We start from the raw sequence: 19,221 nt of genomic DNA, 5'->3' as shown, positions 1-19,221 counted from the left end.
AAACCCAAGATGAAGCAATTGCAGGTTATGGGCCTTTGCTCAAGGGCCCAGCAGAGTAGGGTCCCTTCTAGGATCCACAGGATTCAAACCAGCAACCTTCCGCTTGCTGACATAGATCCCTAACCTCAGAGTCACCACTCCATCCATCATATTTGGACCCACATTTTTAAATTCATTCGGTTTTTCTGATTTTGTATCTATGAGAATACATATCAAAGCACCAAACGTTATTCATTTCCTGGAAAAAGTAGACTATAAAATTATAATACAAAAATATTTTTTCCAGAATGGAAACCATATGTAAGACATACATCTAAGGTAATGAACTCTGCATGCCTCTCTGTGCCAGGTGACCTTTGTTAATTTTGTAATAACACAGTTACTCAAAGCCCAAGAGGAGGATCTTCTTAAACTACAAACAGATTTGTTTTGCCATCTTTTCCCCAGATGAGTATGTTTGGGTGTGACCTGCAAGGGCGGACTAGCGTCTAAAAGCAGCACAGGAACTTGCCACTGACTGGGGGGGGGGCATATTTTGTCAGTAGTGATCAACCTGTTGGCTACCAATGAAATAAAGCATTATCCATTTCATTTGTCATCTGGAAACATGCCAAGATCAACCAACGGGTTAGGCACCACTGGTATACAGACCATACAATGCCGGGGTTGATGGAGAATGACCGGCCCACTGGGAAAATTTCCTGACTGGCCAGTCTGCACCTGGTAACCCACAAAACCAAAATGCAAAGTATCTTCTTGTGCATTGTGAGGACAGTCAGGTGGAAAGGCTGGACTACCCTGACTATACCACAGGTCAACGTCAAAACAGAATATGAAACACACGCAGCCTGCCGGATCACCTTTTTGTATCAACAAGAGTTAAAAGATCATGAAAAGACATGGTATATCCATCCATTCACATATAAATAAGCTTAAGCCTAGCAGTATCCTAGTTTAATGACAACTCATGAAGAATACATCACACATGTGTTCTTTGGCAGACGTATCATATAACTTCATATTTAAGCATATAATTGTATAAGGTTTCACAGACTTAATCAGTAAATAACCCAAAATCACTTTCAGGAACATTTAAATTATAATGTATAAACTGCCGCAGTTAAAGTAATTATTATGCAGCCCATAATTTCTTCAATGGCTGGGAGAAAGCAAAACAAAGTAAAAAATAAAATGCTATAACCAAACATTTGACCCTGTACATTTGTGCCTTAATACCTGATTAAGTTAGATTCACCATAATGGCTGTTTTGTCACTGTGTTGGGTGTCTGACAAAGGAAAATAACAGAGCAGTGACCTTTAAAATGGGAACTAGCGTTCAGTAAACAAGTAATGCCATCCAGGTGCTTTTCACATCTGAGAACTGCAGGAGGAACATGGGCAAACAATGGAGACCAATGAGGGAGGACATTAATCATGTTCCTTCTTAAAGCCAGTGATGTGGTTTGACACAGTGATAACCCCTACCCTCACATCTTATTGCAGCGGTCCTACGATGAAATAAGCTGAACATGGGGGCACAGCTGTGCCAGGGAACATTGGGATGCCCAGAGGAAAGACTAAGTGAAACTGAAATGTGGCAGGGATACATCTGGCTTCCTGATTTTCAACAAGCCATTAATGGAAGAGATTAGATAGACAAATACTGGCCATGAGAAGCACCCATAATGTCCGCTTTCAAAAAACAAGGCCCCAGCGTCGACTGGGCACATGAGAGGAAAGACATTACAAATCAACAGGTAGTAAGATTGCAGGTACTGCAAGGAGACAGTGGAGAGCCTCAACACATACACAAGGTTCACCGTTTATTTTCATTGACATATTAAACCTTTGAAATTGGTGCGAGTTCCAGCAGTGTGAGAGACAGATCAGTGCAAAGACAGCTGTGGCCACATTCCTGGGTCCTCCGGGGCAGGGGAGGGCGCTGCAGTCAAGCCCACCTGCACTGATAAAGCCCGCCACACACAAAGACCACCAAACCAGAATGCATTACAGACTCTCCGAGAGCATGACACTCCTATGAAGTAGCTTTAATATAAAGTTAGAAAGACTGTGAAATACTCAGTGTTGGGGGGCTACTTTCAATGGAGCTGCATTACATTAAAAAAATCATGCGTTTGATTAAAATAAAATCTACACGCCACAGACTTCAGCACCGTGGTGCTGTAAATTTACCAAAAGTGTCAGCGTCATCGGTACGCGTTTCATTCCCAGGAATCGCGATGATCCTTCCCAAACAGGAATACACCTCTGACAAACATCTTCAAGCATGGGGGGGGGGGGGTCATCATTCTGACAACATTTAAACAACGTTCATGGCACCAATAACCCTTCACCTGCAGCTCTCAAAAATATTGCACTCGTGTGAACCGAAGGTATGCATTCGCTTAAGTGTACTGTTCTAACTGCTTACATTGCTTAGCAATTTTAATGTCTTTCTTGGTAGCAAATGGCCCACTCTCAGTCATAAGCTACTAGGCTAAGGCTGAACAGAAGGGGGGAAAAAACAAACACGCACATTTTGTTCTGCTTCAGATAGAGTAAGAAAAGCATCTAAAACAGAGTTGAGTGAACTAATTCATCTGAAAGACCCCACTTCTCAATAATTCCAGAATACCAGACCCAGACTACTGTTTTAATGCCTTCTGTGACAGACACCACTGAGATGAGAGAAAGCTCTTGTTGGAGAGATGCCTTCAACAGTATCCTAGAGGATTAAAGATTTCAGGTAATCAGATTTCATAACGAAAGAAGGCATGTCACTGCAACGTGAACCCTGCAGCACAACAGGTAGGCATCTACTGAAGAAGTCTTCACCCTTGACATAATGTTCAAACACCTGTGGATCCCTTGAGAATGTGGAGGAAAATGTCAGACATCTGGGGTGGAGAGAAGCACAACTATCCACATAAAGGCTCAAAATTGCACTGCTGAAGCCAAGAAGACAGATCCAGAAGAGTCGCGATGCTAACGTTCTTCTTGGCTGCCCTGATCTTCCTGTGCCAAATTAAAAAGGAGCCTGGTTTATTGGCAGAGGGGTGTGGTTTAACTGTAGGAGGCGGGGCCAAACTTTAGGTTGCCCATTGGCCCGAGATGTGTGCAGTTGGAGTTGGAATCAGATGAGAAATGAGTGATTGGGTGGTTGTGGGGGCGGGGGCGGGGGGGTGCACAACACAGCACACATGGGGTTCTCTTATGAACGCAAGATATCCACAGAAGAATAGCATGCTGCAGATGAAGCTGAAATACCAAGACGAACGCCACCATGCATACTGACTAGAATCGGCAAAATATAGTCCCTTTTAATCATTTTTTTTCTCCGCAAGGTAAGGCAGGGATTTAAATATTTCTGTAACTGGACTGTAACTGTCAGTCGTTAATCCATCTCAGATCCGGTTGCACACACAAGCCCACTTGACGCTGTGAAGGTGCCAGTCCTGACAGTGTCCTTTAGGCAGCATCTCCTACTCCTCGCCCCCTTTTCATCTGCACCGCCGTTGCCGTCGACCACCTTGTGTCCGCGCTACGCCATGTAGATGAAGGTGTTGATGTCCGTCTCGTCCCTCTTTATGTACTTGTGCTCGATCAGCCACTCGATCTGTTCTTTGATCATCTTCTTCTGTGGCAAGAACATGTTCTTCAGGATTTCAACAAGTTCTGTCTGGAGCTGGGCGTTGGTGATCTTCTTGCGCATCTTCATGATCTGGATGATGGCCTCCTGTAGAGGAGAGCAGCGGAGTCAATGGCCACAGAACCCTGCCAGAGATTCAGAGTCCCCCTTCCAACTAGAGGGCGACACAACACACAGAGCCCAACACACCTGTGTCCTCAATATCCGCAGCTGGACGATGCCCTCATTCTCCTCCTCCCGCATTCGCTCCGTGGTGAGCTGCAGCCGGCCAATCAGGTTGATCTTCCCCCTCTTCTGGACTTTTGAGTTTTTACTGAGGACCACAGACAATGAAACCCAAGAGAATGTAGTAGAACATTTTCCAATACAAACACCAAATACAGAAAAACTGCCAGTTAAATTGAAGATATATAATGCTGGTTTGGTTAAACACAGAACAGTAACATAATCAAATAATATGATCAAATCTTGGAAATACGGTAACTGAAGAGATGAGTGTTCACACAAACCCTGTTAAATAAGCGAGAATAGCACTTACATCAGAGAAAACTCCTGGTTGACATAGAAGAGAGTGCCCTCTGTGAAGTCCTTGGGGGAGCTGACCTGAGGCTCGTATGACAGAACCTGCCGCTTGAGCTTGGGGAAGGCCACGAGAGACTGGGGGACACAGACAACCGACAGGGTCACCCCACTTAATGAGAGACGGGGGGACACAGACAACCGACAGGGTCACCCCACTTAATGAGAGACGGGGGGACACAGACAACCGACAGGGTCACCCCACTTAATGAGAGACGGGGGGACACAGACAACCGACAGGGTCACCCCACTTAATGAGAGACGGGGGGACACAGACAACCGACAGGGTCACCCCACTTAATGAGAGACGGGGGGACACAGACAACCGACAGGTTCAACCCACTTAATGAGAGACGGGGGGACACAGACAACCGACAGGGTCATCCCACTTAATGAGAGACGGGGGGACACAGACAACCGACAGGGTCACCCCACTTAATGAGAGACGGGGGGACACAGACAACCGACAGGGTCACCCCACTTAATGAGAGACGGGGGGACACAGACAACCGACAGGGTCACCCCACTTAATGAGAGACGGGGGGACACAGACAACCGACAGGGTCACCCCACTTAATGAGAGACGGGGGGACACAGACAACTGACAGGGTTACCCCACTTAATAACCTTAATAACCTCACCCAGAGTGTCCTCCTCAGTTCTGCATCTGGCAGCTCTGTGGCCAGCTTCAGGTTCTCAAAACTAATCTTCTCCCTGGGTCTTTGGTTCCAGGCAAACAGCACGGCCAGCTGGAAGGTCGTGACCTCTAGGTCGTACTGCCCCACTTCGTTCTTGAAGGTGATCTGCAGGGTGAAGGATTTGGGGGGGGGGGTCGTATGAGGCAGGCCTGACTTCAGCTATTTCATAGAAGCATATTGAACATTTGTCCCCACCCCCCTTTCCAAAAAGCAAAAACCATTATGAAGCTTTATGGGCACCATAAGCTGAACGCTCATTGGCTAACCAGTAGGAAACATGAAGGATAATTGGTTAAGCGAGGCTTGGGGTGGGGTTTCACTGCATCTGCTCCCTGCCCGGCCACTCACGATGCCGTTAGACATGAGGTGGTGCCAGTGCAGTTTCCGGCCGCTGTGGTTCTTCTTGTAAAACTCCTCCACCTCAGGGATCAAGTCCTCCAGCTCCGTGGGCAGCGAGACAAACACCTTCTCAGAGCTGCGCGACCAGGCCCCGGCGTTCAGGATCTTTATGTTGACTGAGTCAGCTGAGTCAGAAGTGCAGGGATATGGGAAAGGAGCAGTTAGTGTCACACGGACATCAGCGCAGCACCTCACACACAGGAGACACCAAATATGCAGAATGTCACCTGGTAACGCCAGTTTGTTGTGTTTGTGCATCTCCTTGAAGACCTGGTTGAGGTCCTCTGATACTTTGATGTCCTGGAACATCCTGGCCAGTTTGTTCACGTAATCGGCAGGCATGCCAACTTCCTGCGGGACACAAGGCTTACATAAAAGGAATGCTCCGGAAGCTGAAAACAAGCTAAACCCTATTATGGCCGCTCACCCGTACAGACCACCACTCACAGTACCATTTTTTTGTTTCGATTTCGGCACCAAAACCCAATTTTGCCACAAGGTGGAGCTGCAGCATGGTCACCCTACCCTGAGCCACTCCACCATGTTCTCCTCGATCTCGCTGTCGGCCGAGATGTCCAGTATCAGCCGTCGTGTGAGGTGGGCCTTGTGGTATCGCATGAACACATCCTTGTTCTGGACATACTTCAGAACTAGGAGCTACACCAAGACACAGGTGAACAAAGGTAAGTGAACCTGGGATGGATCCACAAACAGTGAATAAGAATGAACAGCACACTCACCATGGATGGTCCATAAGCAGGACATCACAAAGATACACACCCAGCCAGAGGAAAACTTACCACCTCCTTCAGCTTCAGCTCTATCTCTTCGGACGTGAGCTTCTTGCTAAGTGGTGTCTTCCTCAGTAGCATGTCACAGTAGTTAGCCAGCAGCTCCGGGCATTTCGACTCTGGCTGGGTTTTCAGACCCACCCTGTGGGGGAGGGGGACCCACCAAAAGTCAGACACGCCCTCCCCAGTGAGACGTAAGAATGGAAGGGGAGACACTCACCCCTTCTGTTTGAGGGGAAGCTCCAGTTTGAATATCGTAGCATCGTTCACAACAGCTTTATAGGCCTGGAAGAAGCACATAGTGATTATACTTTTCATTATCCCAGGGTGTCTCGGGGGGGGGGGGGGTGCATTAGGCCATTTATCAACCAGCATCTTTCAGGAGAGAGAGAGAGACACACTTCACTTTAAATGAGAGTAATAATACCTCATATAAACAGCTATTAATTGCAATGTGTGCTGGTCCATTAGCGCTGTGCATCTTATGATTATAAATGATACTGAATCAATAATGTATTAGTGAAAGACACAAGGGAGGGGGGAGGGAGGGAAGGGGGAGGGAAGGGCTCTCACCTTGTCTCTGGCCGTCAGGAATCGCGGGTCGTCCTGAAAGGCCTCCTTTACAAGTTTACTGAAGCGATTGAAGAGCGTGAGGAGCTGTTCCACGTACTTCTCCGAGTCCTGCACACACACAGACACACAGACACACGCCAACACTCACATCCAGGCTCATACAGGAGCGTGGGGCAGGCGTCCGGCTCCGTCTGCTGCAGAATGAGCTCGGACACATTGTCTTCATCAACATGCCTCTCGGGACAGAGACACGCTTGGGAAACCAACTAAGAACCGTAAGAGGAGGTACTGGGTAAAAATCAAACTAAAATGGCGGCGAGGGCAGCCAAATAGCCATGGTGATGACTTTAAGTCACACCTTTAACCTTATGGTCCTCTGCCAGTACCTGCACTCAGACACTATGAGGACCTCCGACAGTGATCTCCTGAAATAGCTGCAGCAGCAGACATCCCCCAGTAGGGGGCACTCCACCCCACCGCAGCACTTACGGTCGTGATGGTCTCCGCGGCCGCCACCATGTCCGCCAGCCCCGCGTTGATGATGTGCTCCTCCAGATCTTTCAGCATGGGTTCGATGCCACTGGGCACCTTGTCCATGAGCGAGAACATGAGGTGGAGCTCTGCAGGGAAGGCAGGACAGAGTCTGGGGTGGGAACGACGAGCTCTATGTGACCTTCAGCTGCAGCCGCATGCACCCCGAGCTGGAGGGCTTCACACAAGTGCACACAGACCAGAGCAGTGGCTCGCTGAAGCACCCCATCCGACGGAGCTACTCACTCTCTGTCTCATTTCGTTTGATCATGCCTGGACATTCCGCCAAAATGGTCTCCTTAAAAGACGTCACCAGCGCGTTGACACAGCACTCCATGAGCTGGAAGACACCAAAGCCTGACGGCTGTCAGCCCCCAGTCTGCCAGCCCCCCCCCCCTTCCCGTCGATTATTAATTAAAATGCTGGTCTTCACCAGCACCACCAACAATCTGTATTAAATCCACTGCCTACTGCACCCCCAAATTTCCCAGAATATTTACTGCCCATCAGCAGAGAATGTAGAGAATGGGCATCTGGCAGGTTAAATAAACCAAACCACAGAAATGCCAATTAAACTATTCTTAGTACTTTTTTTGCTTTCATGTGTACACCAAGCCCCTGTTACATTCTCATGAGGTGATTCATATTGCCGGGATATCATGAGATCAGACGATCATGTGATCAAGTGATCATGTGACCAAAAACGCCCCCCCCACCCAGTACTCACCGCCTGCACAGAGTTACATTCACGCCTCGTCTCCAGGTAACGAAGGGCTCGCTTTTCCTCCTCCCTCAGCTTAGCGTCTGCCTGCAAAAACAAACATCAGCACCGATAATTTAGTCTAAAGCCTGGCTATCTGGCACGCAAAACAGCTGCTGATAAGCATCAGGAGAGACAAAGACGAACACACACACATGCACGCACATATTTCATGTAATTCTGCACGCCGTTCTGCTGAAGGTATGAGGGGGCCTGTGCTCTGTAGAAGCGCTCTGTGGAATCTAGGTAGGCCTTCTCAAAGTTGTCCCTGTAGATCTGCAGCTTGTCCTCTGGGTTGGAGCACAGGTTTACTGGTGGGAACAGAGCAGAGCACAGACGTGCCGATTAAATGAGACACAAATTATGGAGCCGAACCCAAGGCCTGAATGACTAATGGGAAGAACACGAGGTTCCTCAGCTGGGATGTGGTCAAACCCCGACCAGACAAACTAAACATGATGGACGAAAGTGGCATCATTAGCCAGCCACGCCGCGTAAGTATACAGAAAACAAGATGTGGCTTCCGTGTCCCATATCGCCCCCAATCCCTGTCACCCGGTGCTCACCGTAGGACTCGCGGACGCCGATGACCAACTGGGAGTCGAAGGCCTCTCCCAACCGTTCTGCGTGCACCAGCTTCATAGCACTGTCCTGTAGACGGCTCTTGATGTTCGAGAAGATGGACTCATTCCACGTGTCCAGCATGAGCTGATGAGGAGGGAGGGGGGTAAACAAGTCAGCATGGCCAGAAAGGTCGGCAACCCACCTGTAAGCTCATGCTCACACCAAACACGTGGACACCACATGCACCTCACACACTCTGGCAGGCAGACAGACAGTCCATTACTAGCTGGGTAATAATGTCGTTTCGTTTTAAGAGGGGAATGTAATCACCGGCTTCTCCTGAACTAGGTCACACTGTATCACATTACATCATGATAGTGTTACGCTTCGTCATTAAGTTTGATTTGCATGTGAAGCGGCCAGAAATGACATCTGAGCTCCTGCCCGTCCCCACCCACCCTGAAACTCTGGACCCTGCCAGACTGTGGGCGGATTCGGTCATCTCTATCAAAACAGGTTACATACGGTCAGAGTATAGGAGATCCCACAATAGACGGAGGATCCCTCAAAGGACATTGTTACAAAAGGCACCGCTGATTGAGTGGATTATGTTCAGATCTACACCCATGACTTAGAGAACATCCATTCTCCCCGCTGCCTTCCGCCTCCCCTCCCACCTCACCTTCCTGACGATGCTGTCCTCCACTGTGGACTTCTTGTTGCTGCCCTGCTTGCCCATCAGAGTGATCTCCAGCTGGCAAAAAGGCTTTGGCAGGATGTCGCACTGCGTGAAGAACTTGCGCCATTCCACAATGTAGGCCTTGAGCAGCGCTGTGTCATCCTGGTGACTGAGCACTCGCTGCAGATGACAGAATCCGTTAGTACCAGCAGCGAGGCCCAGATCCACCCATCAGGCTCAGAATCCTATTCACTCAAAAACTGTCACCTGGCTCTACAAACTGACCAAACACCTCTGTGTTCTGAGGAGGCATCTTACCGCCTGAGCTTGCTTGATAAAATCTAAGATGTCCTCTTTCAGAGCCTGGTGAATCTTTGCTGGTCCTTTGTCATCCCAGAGGCATACCGCGTGGACGTCTCTGCAAAGGAGGTGATGAATACACCATGTCACATGTTCGATTATGTGGTAATTTACACAGTACTGAGCTGCATATGGAGAATGCATGAAGAAAAAAATGTTCCAAATTACTCTCTTAAAAAACTACCCATAAACCAAGAATAAGACAAGATATTCAGAGGCAACATTAAACCCTCCGTTGCCTCCCTGACACGTATAAAAGTGTACTGGGGTTGGGGTATATTATATAATTTTAGTAGATAATTCCCAGTGAAGAGGATCTTAAAAGTGAGACAATGAATGTGGATGTGATGTTCTTCATGCTACAGTCACCTGCACTATGGGCCAGTAAGAGAGTGGGGGGCTTTTGGTCCCGCAGAGACCCCCCATTTGTTCACGTATAAAGGATGTGGGTGGAGGAGGACAAGAGAATGAAGATGAGAAGACTGCACTTACGAGAAGAGGTCGAACCACTGCTGCTTGGATACGCACTCCTGACGAAGGAGTTTCAGAACGATGGGCCGCATCAAATCCCATTTGTCCTCAAACTGGAGGGAGCCTTTGTTCTGGGAAGAAAGGTGCAATACCAGCAACCGCAATCACTAGGGAAGGGGATGGGGATGACCTGGTATTTCCTGCCTCTGCCACAAGTGCCATTTTTTGTTACACGCATCTATTGACACACAAGTCAATAGAAAATAATTCAACCAAAATAAGACACTCAAAACTGTCCTCAGGAAAAGAACATATATCACAGGGATTTACAGCCAAAATTCCCCTGGTCCATGTAGATCAGTGTCCAAAACACAAACTTCAAATTGAGTATGACAAACATTTAGAAAAAAACTCCAACAATGCATACAGTTCATATAAAAAAAAAATTAAGATGTGTGTGAAGTTATGCAAAACATTGCTTCAAGTGAAGTTCTAAACTGTCAATTTGACTTTAAACAGATCTTTAGACATGTGCAAAGACCTCACAGGTTCCTCTCAGGACTCATGACACCCACATGACAGCCAAAAAAGGTTTTTTTATATTAAAACCAGGACCTGATCGCAGTAATGGAGTTCAGTGGAGTAGGGACTACTTTGCCCAAATCATTCTATTCACGTTTCAATTGCATCTGGACTGAATATCCATAGACCTACAAGACACTGACGAAACAAACACATGGATTTAAGGAAGAGGTTTGCAGAGGGAGTGAGGAAATTCCATTGGTCCATGCAGCAGTTAAAAACAAGGCCGGGGGTGGGGGTGTCATATTTTCCCCTGTCACCCTCTACAAACATGCTGGGGACCGCCAAACAGTGAAGATACCCATCAGTAAGCGTCCAGCTAACCATGCACACGTTGCATATCACTAATGCTGCCTGAAAACCCCTGTCCTAAGATCACCTCCTTTCCAAGGAATTCTGTCCGTGAGTACCAAAAGTCAGCGTCGGTATATTAAAGGCTAAGCAAAGGAGCAACGTAAAGATTAAAAATAACCATGCAGATACACAGACAGCTGGAGGTGCACCCAAAACAGCCAGTACAAACTGGCACATCCTATTATGGCAGGGAGGCATGTTAGCAAGTGATGAACACAAATGGGGCTACAACATAACAGGGGAATGACAGGTAAAAGTCAAAATGCTGGGCGGGTGAAAATCATCATCATTGTTTATTTGGATTCGGAGGGGACACATTAAACGGCACTTTCCTCTGTTTATACTGGTGAGACGGGACACAGGAATCCAGTGCCGGACTGACATTGGCAAACCCGGCCAAGCAGCACTGACACACATAACCTGATTATATCTGGGCATAACCTCCAAAAGTCCGTATCAATCCGCACGCCTTGCATGTTATTTGAACACTACCATAGTAGCGTAGTTTTAATACCACTATAATTAAATTGTCAGCGGAAGTAACCTTTATAAGTTTATGACTACAGAGAGGCTGCTTCACATATTAGCTTGCTAGCCAGCCGACTACAGTAGCTGCAAAACCGTAGCAGCTCGCCGAAGCTCATATGCCACCGCCTTTTTTAAGACACTAGCTCCTTGCTAAAGATGGGCGACCACCGAGGAGGATTTTTTGTTTCCTTTTCCTGTTCACAGAACCGTGCCAATTTTAAAATGAAGTGTGTATCCCCTACCTTCAGCAAATGAGACGTCGCCATGTTTCTTCAACTTATCCCCACGCGCGGTCTCGCGAGAGTCGCGACACTCGGTTGCCAGAGGCTTTCGAACGAGATCTACTGTGAAGCCAGTATAAACATCCGGCACAGTCCGTGACAGGTCGAAATGATTACAATAAATGAACAAATCGTAACGTTATTTGGTGATTTAAACAGTTCACACGTTTACATATAATAAGCTTTGCATTTTGTTGTTGGTCTTTCTTAGTTTTTGCATCTGATATCGTGCGGCTAGTTAGCGAGCTGGCTAACATTAAACCCATGCTAAACTTAGCTCTGCGCAAGCATGCAGAACCATATATGGGCAGGTCACATGACCCCTGGCAACCACAAATCCGCGACCCCCCCCCCCCAGTGAGCATGACGTCACCCCACGGGGTTGCTCGTTCTGTTCCATATTTGTAAATCAATCGGCTGCGCTTCCCATTCAAATACATGTATAATCGAGAACCAAAATGAATAATATGCACAGTAATCTCAATTCTGTTAATTGGATGTATCATCTATTTACTCTCCGAATACATCCTGATGTATTTGGATCATAACGTTATATTTTTGTCATGCAATAAATTGTCCACAAGATGTCCCTGTTGGAACGAAGCACGTTATATTCTTCCTAATTCTGAATTAAGCATATGCATTTTCATTAAATTAATCCAGGTTTAACTAACTTAGTAAGGGTAACATAGTACGGACCCCTATAAAAATATAGTAGATTATGATTGTTGGTTAATGCAATTTTCTCAGCTCTAGGTCAAGTTGACAAAATATTTCAAAGGTAATGGTTCGGGTTAAATCTTTTTTGGGGTCCCCATGATAATATTTGCCGGTCCTGGGTTTCGATCCAGAATGTGCTCTGATATCGCCGGTACTTTTACCTTTACGTAGAACAGTTTGCAGGGATGGTGAGGGGGGATAGTATATATTCAAAGGGGATTGTTTTCCTATTTTTTTCCCATGGGGGTACGGCATCCATGTGATTCCCATGACGGCTGGTCACATGTGCCCTGACTGAGAAAAACCCGCCAGTCCAGGGCAGCTTGAAGCATCAGGACAAGTTTTTCTTCAACTAACATGGTCCTCCAGCTACTTAAGATCAATTAATGAGCACGTTCCAAGAAAGATAAGAATGGATTCTCGCTATGCACTTTGGTTTGGGGGCTGTTAATGATTCAGCCCTTGGTGCCATAAAGTGCAGATCTGTGGCTAAAGTGTCATTGGAGACTCTGTTTCTCGGACTCTCTGCTCTTCTGCTTCATCACAGGATGACACCAGAGGAGCCAGGGCCCACCGACGCAGAAAACGGGGACGGTGAAAGGGATGTCCTGGGTAACAGATGCTGGATCCAGAAGCTGAGGGAGGTTTTCACATGGTGAGCTGCCTGTTTTCCTGTGGAATTGTGCCCTGATGTGTCAGACACAGACTGAGAAAACTGATGATAGATATTGATGGAATAACGATTTGATGAAAACCTGCCGGCGGTCATTATCGCAGGTCTCCGAAATCTCAGCGACGTTATTGATTTCAGGCGTCTGCTGAAGACCACAGCCATGGGTCAGATGCTGTCTGCTATGATCTGTGGCTCAGCCATCTGCTCTCAGTACCTGGCCACGGACTTCCATGTTAACGCGCCTATGCTTCAGAACTTCATATATTACGTGCTGCTGTTTTTGACCTACTCCACAATTTTGGCCTGCCGCAAAGGTGAGTGGCTGATTGGCTCACTTAGAGAGACGGTACCTGTGACATCATACCTGTAGACCATGCATCTCATTTGACTCAAGACATTTTTATATATTATTGCATATGAGAGGAAAAGAAATGCATGACTCAGTGGAGATCACTGATATTGTGCTGAAGGACCAGGGTTCTAGCCTGTAAGTCGGGGTGGTGCGTGGCTCAGTGCGTTAGGGTGTTGTGTCTATGATCGAAAGGCTGTTGGTTCAAATCATGGGGTTGCCTGAGTGATTTCACTGTTAGGCCCTTGAGAATGAACCCTTAACATGGTACTTAACACGAGCATGACCCTTAACATGGTAATACATACTTCTCACATGTACATGGGTATTTTTTAAAACTGTATTTTTCCTCTTATTATTTAAAAAAATCTCCATCGACATGAAAACGCTAAAACGCGCTGCCAAGAACCCGGCAAACCAACATGCGGCGATATAACTGTAAAGCCATTTTGGCCAGTCAGAAGCCTTATTACTGGCTCTGCTAGGCCAAACACAGCTAATGGTAACAGTGAAAGGTGCACACTGTCCACAAACAAAGTGGATAATGGTGCACAATCTGACTCTACAAGCCAAAAACTCGGTTTTCCTTGTCTACACGTCACGCGTTTCTGAAAATCTAGACATGGTTCTACAAAGGCTCTGTTTTCAGTGACGTAAAACACCGTTTGCGTGTGGATGAAAGGCCACAACGCATAGAAAAAGCTACATTTTTAAAAATATTCATGTACGTGTGGACATGGCCTCAGTCCTTTACTCCCCAGTCCAATCAATGATGCCGAACCCTTGTGTTGCCTGGGCCATTCCTTGCTCCTGTCTTGATCCCTAGTGATCTTGTTTATTTCCAGTTTATGTTCTGTGAGTTGGAAAAAAAATAACTGAGAAAAAAAAAATACTACACACCCCATACACAACCTACTGGCCAGACAACAGAGTGTCTTCAGTCAGAGACTACTTTAGTTCTACTGCAATAAAGATCATTACAGGAAGTAATGGCAACAACCACCTAAACTGACTCCTCTCCGTGCAGGAAAAGGAGCCGGCTTCTCTGCGGCAATACATAATGCACAATGCATATTTACATTTTTTTGCCCATGAAGATTTGTACATTTAGCATGTTTAAACATATATATTTTTGTAATTTGTTATTTGGTGTTATGTCTACCCACATCTTGCCTGTGTGTTCCTGTCGTTTATGTAAATGCGTATTGCAACACAAAAATTTCCCGTTCGGGATACGGAAAGTAGCCTGACTGAATGAATCTGAGTTTAATAAGCCCCCTTTCGTCTTGGCACTGTTCCTGCCCTCAAGCACTTTATCATTTGCAACACGACACCAGCTGATAAACGGCACAGTGTTTGCACGTTTGGTCTGAGTGAAAATCAACACTATAAATAACAATTGGGACATTCTTGTTTTAATTCAGGCAACAGAAATATTTTGCAGATTTTGAAGACAGGTTGGTGGAGATATGGGCTTATAGCTCTGGCAGATGTTGAGGCTAATTACATGTTAGTGAAGGCCTACCAGTATACGACGTTGACCAGTATCCAGGTGAGAGCCCATCATTTGTTTTACTGGGAGGCCCACAGTGAACATTCCCCCATAGCTCAGTCTGAAGCCCCTGCCTTCCAGCTGCTGGACTGCTTTGTGATCCCAGTGCTGATGGTGCTGTCCTGGTTCATCCTGAAGACCCGATACCGGGCAATGCATTATGTGGCCGTGGTGATCTGCTTGCTGGGGGTTGGGGCCATGGTGGGGGCCGACGTGTTGTCTGGACGAGACCAAGGCTCCTGTAAGGACAAACAGACGTGCACCATTCTGCACCCTCCTTTTTCTGCCTGCAGGGGGAACCACATTAAATACCCACCAATATCCAAAATCCATACCTGACTAGATGTAATAGCAATGAATGCTGTTTAAATAGCCAATCTGGTACCATACAGATAAATTAATACAAATAAATGAACAGATAAACAGATACTCAATTTAATTTCCATTACAATTTGCTTTCCATAAGCAGAAGATTAAACTGTATTGAAAAGTCTCTAGGCTACATTAGACACTGTGACGGTTATATGTCTCCTTCTCTTGTTCACAGCCAGTGACATCTTGCTGGGAGATGGGTTGGTACTGGTCAGCGCCGTCATGTATGCTGTCACCAACCTGGGCCAGGAGTATTCAGTCAGGCAGGGGAGCCTCCTGGACTTTCCGGGCATGATGGGGCTGCTCGGGACTCTGATCAGCGGGATTCAGTGGTAGGACGTGCTCTCTGGGATGCTGAGTAGGGAGGGGCGCTACTCAAACCACATGTCTGCTTGGTGCTCTGGGGTTTGCCCCCCCTGCTGGCCACAAGTAGTCCTTCTGTAGGAGATTCAGCAGTAATGGCAGTCCTTCTCCTAATCAGCGCCCCAGTCCTGTAGATCTTTACAGCTGGATGCTGCTTCCTTTGAAGCAGGATGGCATGATGAGCTTGTCAATCCTCCTCTTCAGCAACTTCTACCCTATAATGTGATACTGGTATTGCTCTGGGATCCAAACCCAAAACCAGGAAGACTCTGGTTTTCCAGTATGCGCCGTTGCTGACTTGCATGATCTATAGGAGACTGCGTTAGCACTTTAACGCCTGTAAGGTCAGCATGAGGCGTATGGTTCTGGGTGACCCACGGGTCATGTTGTTCTGCTTCTGCAGTGCTGCCCTGGAGCAGAAAGACATCGCTGCAATCAGGTGGAACTGGAAGATTGGTGAGCTTTGTCCTACTTTCATTGTCCCAGACTATTAAAATGGTGACATTATGATTCAGTTGGCCTAATTTCAATATGACGTTATAGGAAAATCATCATCTGTATTTGGTATTTTATAGTTTTTATTGTTATACACTATATTTATTTGGTTACGCTTTGCATTAACAGGATCTTCATAATGCCTTTATAATGGATTCGAGGAACATTCAGTGCACCTGCATAATGCATTCATAGAAGATTCTTAAGCAGCATTTAAGTATACCTTAACATCCTAACATACCTTAACATCCTAACATACCTTAACATTAATAATAAACATACTGTCACGATGTCAAACAAGGCACAACCCCAAATGCCGTCTGCATTCAAACCAAAACCCACCTCGTGGTGAGGTGAACAGGCCGGGTTGGCAGACGCCGACAGATCACAACGACTAAACAGGAAGCACAGGCCCAAGAGACACTCATTTCATGACTAAACAAAGGGGCAAACACAAGGCAGCTGTGGCTGGTTTAGAGCCATGTCCGAGGGAAACGTAGGGATGGGACACACAGGGCGGCGCTGGACGTGACAATTATATGATAATAAGAAAAAAATATAATCGTTTAAACATATAATGATTGTTAATAATTGATAATAAAGTGGTATAATAGGATGTAGTGGTATACTTACATGCTGCTTATGAATGTTCTATGAATAAAGTATCTATCTATCTAATCTATCTATCTATCTGTCTGTCTGTCTATTTTATGAAGGTACACTGAATGTTCTACTAATGCCTTATAGAGGCGTTATGAAGGTGCAGTTAATGTAAAGCGTTACCGTTTATTTTTAGAATTGCTGTAATGTTGTGTCATCATATAGGAAAGGGATACTTGTATATTTTTATGCACATTAATTTCCACCCTTTTTCAAAGAGCTTATCCTGGTTAGGGTCATGGAGAGGCTTCGATCCTGTCCCAGGCAGCGCAGGTCACAATGCCGGGACACACCCCTGGCCAGATGGCACATGGATTTGTCTAATGAGATTACATGAAGAATTATCAGAGTATCAAAATATTATACTGTCATCATGTTACTGACCCTGTCTTTGATCCTTTGTGTGTGGACAGAACGACATGTTCTTGGTCCAAGAAATTCCAACAGCTAAGCGGTGTAGCAAAGCATGATGGGTATGTGTAGTAGAGGCATCATCTGTTTGTTTGTGCCTTGTGTGTCCGCAGGCCTGCTCTTTGCCGCCTATGCCCTCTGCCTGTTTTTGCTCTACAGCTTGATGCCTTTGGTCATTATGTTGACGAGCGCCACTACGGTCAACCTCTCTCTGCTGACCTCCGACATCTTCAGCTTCTTCTTTGGGGTCTTCCTGTTCCACTACACCGTGAGTATTGCTCTCTGTTGCACAGAAGCCATAAAAAGGAATCCTGCATTCTCAAGTTTCTGAATCTACAAAAAAAAAACAACCCTTTCAGCTGGTGCAAACAGAAATAGAGTCCATCTTTGTGGGTTTATCTCACACGGTTTGTGGGTGCAATGAAGTGGCTATTCTGGCCTTCAAACAGAGCGGGGAGATGAAGCACAGAGTGAAACCAGCAAGGAATAAGGAAATGGGCGCACCTATGGACTGATGGGAAATCAAATCAACCAGCACAAGGAAACAATCAGTAACAGATAAGACATTGTGTTCAGAAGGTTGCTGGTTTCACTCCCAGGGAATGCTGCTCTCGAGCACTTGAGCAAGGTGCCAGGGAAGTAACCAGCAGCACAAACATGATATTGAACATCGTATTAAAATGAGTAAGAAACGTACAATGAAATTTATAAGTAAAGGCAGGAGGCAGTCAGTATGTATGGGTGTGAGGTTTTCATTATCTCCTGAATAATGTTTTTTGTTGACACTCCATAGATTACATGTATAATAATTTACTGAACTCATTTATGTCTCATTTACAGACACTTTAGTCTTGTTTACACACTAATTGGTCAAAGTCTCAGCGATTTGATTTGCCATTGATAAAAATCATAAGCGGCTTGTCATTCAACGCTCGCCGCACGCGGCCTGACCCTGTGCTGTCGCCGCCACGCCTCTCTGCAGTTCTCAGGCCTGTACATGGTCTCCTTCGTGGCGATTCTCGTGGGCTTCGTGATGTTCAATGCCACCACCCTGGCCTCCACGGCCCCGGTGTCACCAGCAAAGCGTGACGAGGTCCAGGGCGTCATAGACGGGGCCGTGCCATGCCCGGAGGTCAAGGATGGACCGGACGGCCAGGTCCTGTCTCAAGATCAGGCCGGAGCAGCAGAGCAGGAAGTGATGCGGAGCACTAAGATATAGATCATGTGACCTGGACGCTTTGCCCACAGGAGCCCATGACAATACAGCGAATCCCTGACACCAATCTTACAAGCTTCCTTTACTTTAAACAGGCTTTAAGTGGGCAAAAGCTGTTTTTTTGTTTCTTGGCAATATTTTATGTTTCATTAATGATGCTAAGAGGCAGAAGGGAACCTTATTTGAGCAAAATTTCTGGTAAGATGCCACTTGATGCAATGGCTGTTTTAATCACTCGCAAACAGTGAGACGGAGTGGCGTTTGTGTTTGATTGGTGCCACTTTGTATTTCAAGCTTTGGTTTAAGTGTAAGAACAAAGGTCCCCAAAGCCGGCCTCCACACTCCAGCTGTTTGTCACCTGTGGAGATAACGGGAGATAACACCCTCATTTTGTTTTGGGGACTTATGCACTGCATGTAATATGAAGAATATGTTTGTAAATCCTATGTTTATAAACTGATAATATGTAACAAGTTTACCTTCATGTTTTGTTATCAGGATAAAAAATAAGATGGTCAACAGTATTGTTAGATATAAATTTAAATTCCCCTATGAAGGACATTTGTGAGAGTTAATCAGTGAACCCCAATATGCGTTTTTTTACGTGTTT

At 46.2% G+C, this 19,221-nt stretch overlaps 2 protein-coding genes across 7 annotated transcripts; one reads left to right on the top strand and one right to left on the bottom strand.

Annotated features, from left to right (window-relative positions):
* Positions 1 to 1,811: 1,811 nt before the first annotated feature.
* LOC111833899 (cullin-5) lies at positions 1,812 to 12,061 on the bottom strand. Its single transcript, XM_072701237.1, has 19 exons — positions 11,762 to 12,061; positions 10,077 to 10,186; positions 9,543 to 9,642; positions 9,228 to 9,404; positions 8,548 to 8,689; positions 8,147 to 8,292; positions 7,949 to 8,029; positions 7,468 to 7,561; positions 7,180 to 7,310; positions 6,691 to 6,798; positions 6,338 to 6,402; positions 6,127 to 6,259; positions 5,852 to 5,983; positions 5,554 to 5,677; positions 5,276 to 5,451; positions 4,871 to 5,032; positions 4,189 to 4,307; positions 3,840 to 3,963; positions 1,812 to 3,737 (listed from the first exon to the last, which is right to left on the bottom strand). The coding sequence occupies exons 1-19, from the start codon at positions 11,783 to 11,785 to the stop codon at positions 3,543 to 3,545; spliced, it is 2,343 nt and encodes a 780-aa protein (XP_072557338.1). The 5' UTR covers positions 11,786 to 12,061; the 3' UTR covers positions 1,812 to 3,542.
* Positions 10,907 to 19,084, top strand: LOC111833900 (solute carrier family 35 member F2). 6 transcript variants are annotated; one of them, XM_023792611.2, is made up of 8 exons: positions 10,907 to 11,039; positions 13,068 to 13,175; positions 13,332 to 13,507; positions 14,967 to 15,335; positions 15,642 to 15,798; positions 16,233 to 16,285; positions 17,509 to 17,663; positions 18,378 to 19,084. In XM_023792611.2, exons 2-8 carry the CDS (start codon positions 13,069 to 13,071, stop codon positions 18,612 to 18,614), a joined length of 1,254 nt encoding a protein of 417 aa, XP_023648379.1. In that variant the 5' UTR covers positions 10,907 to 11,039; position 13,068; the 3' UTR covers positions 18,615 to 19,084. The 6 variants fall into 6 exon arrangements, with proteins under 6 accessions (XP_023648379.1, XP_023648378.1, XP_023648383.1 ...); XM_023792610.2 differs by lacking the exon at positions 10,907 to 11,039 and having other exon boundaries at positions 12,993 to 13,175; positions 14,967 to 15,094; positions 15,176 to 15,335; XM_023792615.2 differs by lacking the exon at positions 10,907 to 11,039 and having other exon boundaries at positions 12,993 to 13,175; positions 15,201 to 15,335.
* Positions 19,085 to 19,221: the final 137 nt, after the last annotated feature.

Source organism: Paramormyrops kingsleyae, chromosome 17 (genome assembly GCF_048594095.1).
Source record: "Paramormyrops kingsleyae isolate MSU_618 chromosome 17, PKINGS_0.4, whole genome shotgun sequence".
In the NCBI taxonomy this organism is placed as follows: Eukaryota; Metazoa; Chordata; class Actinopteri; order Osteoglossiformes; family Mormyridae; genus Paramormyrops; species Paramormyrops kingsleyae.
Note: the sequence above shows the minus strand (reverse complement) of the source record. Positions and strands in the feature narration are given on the sequence as shown.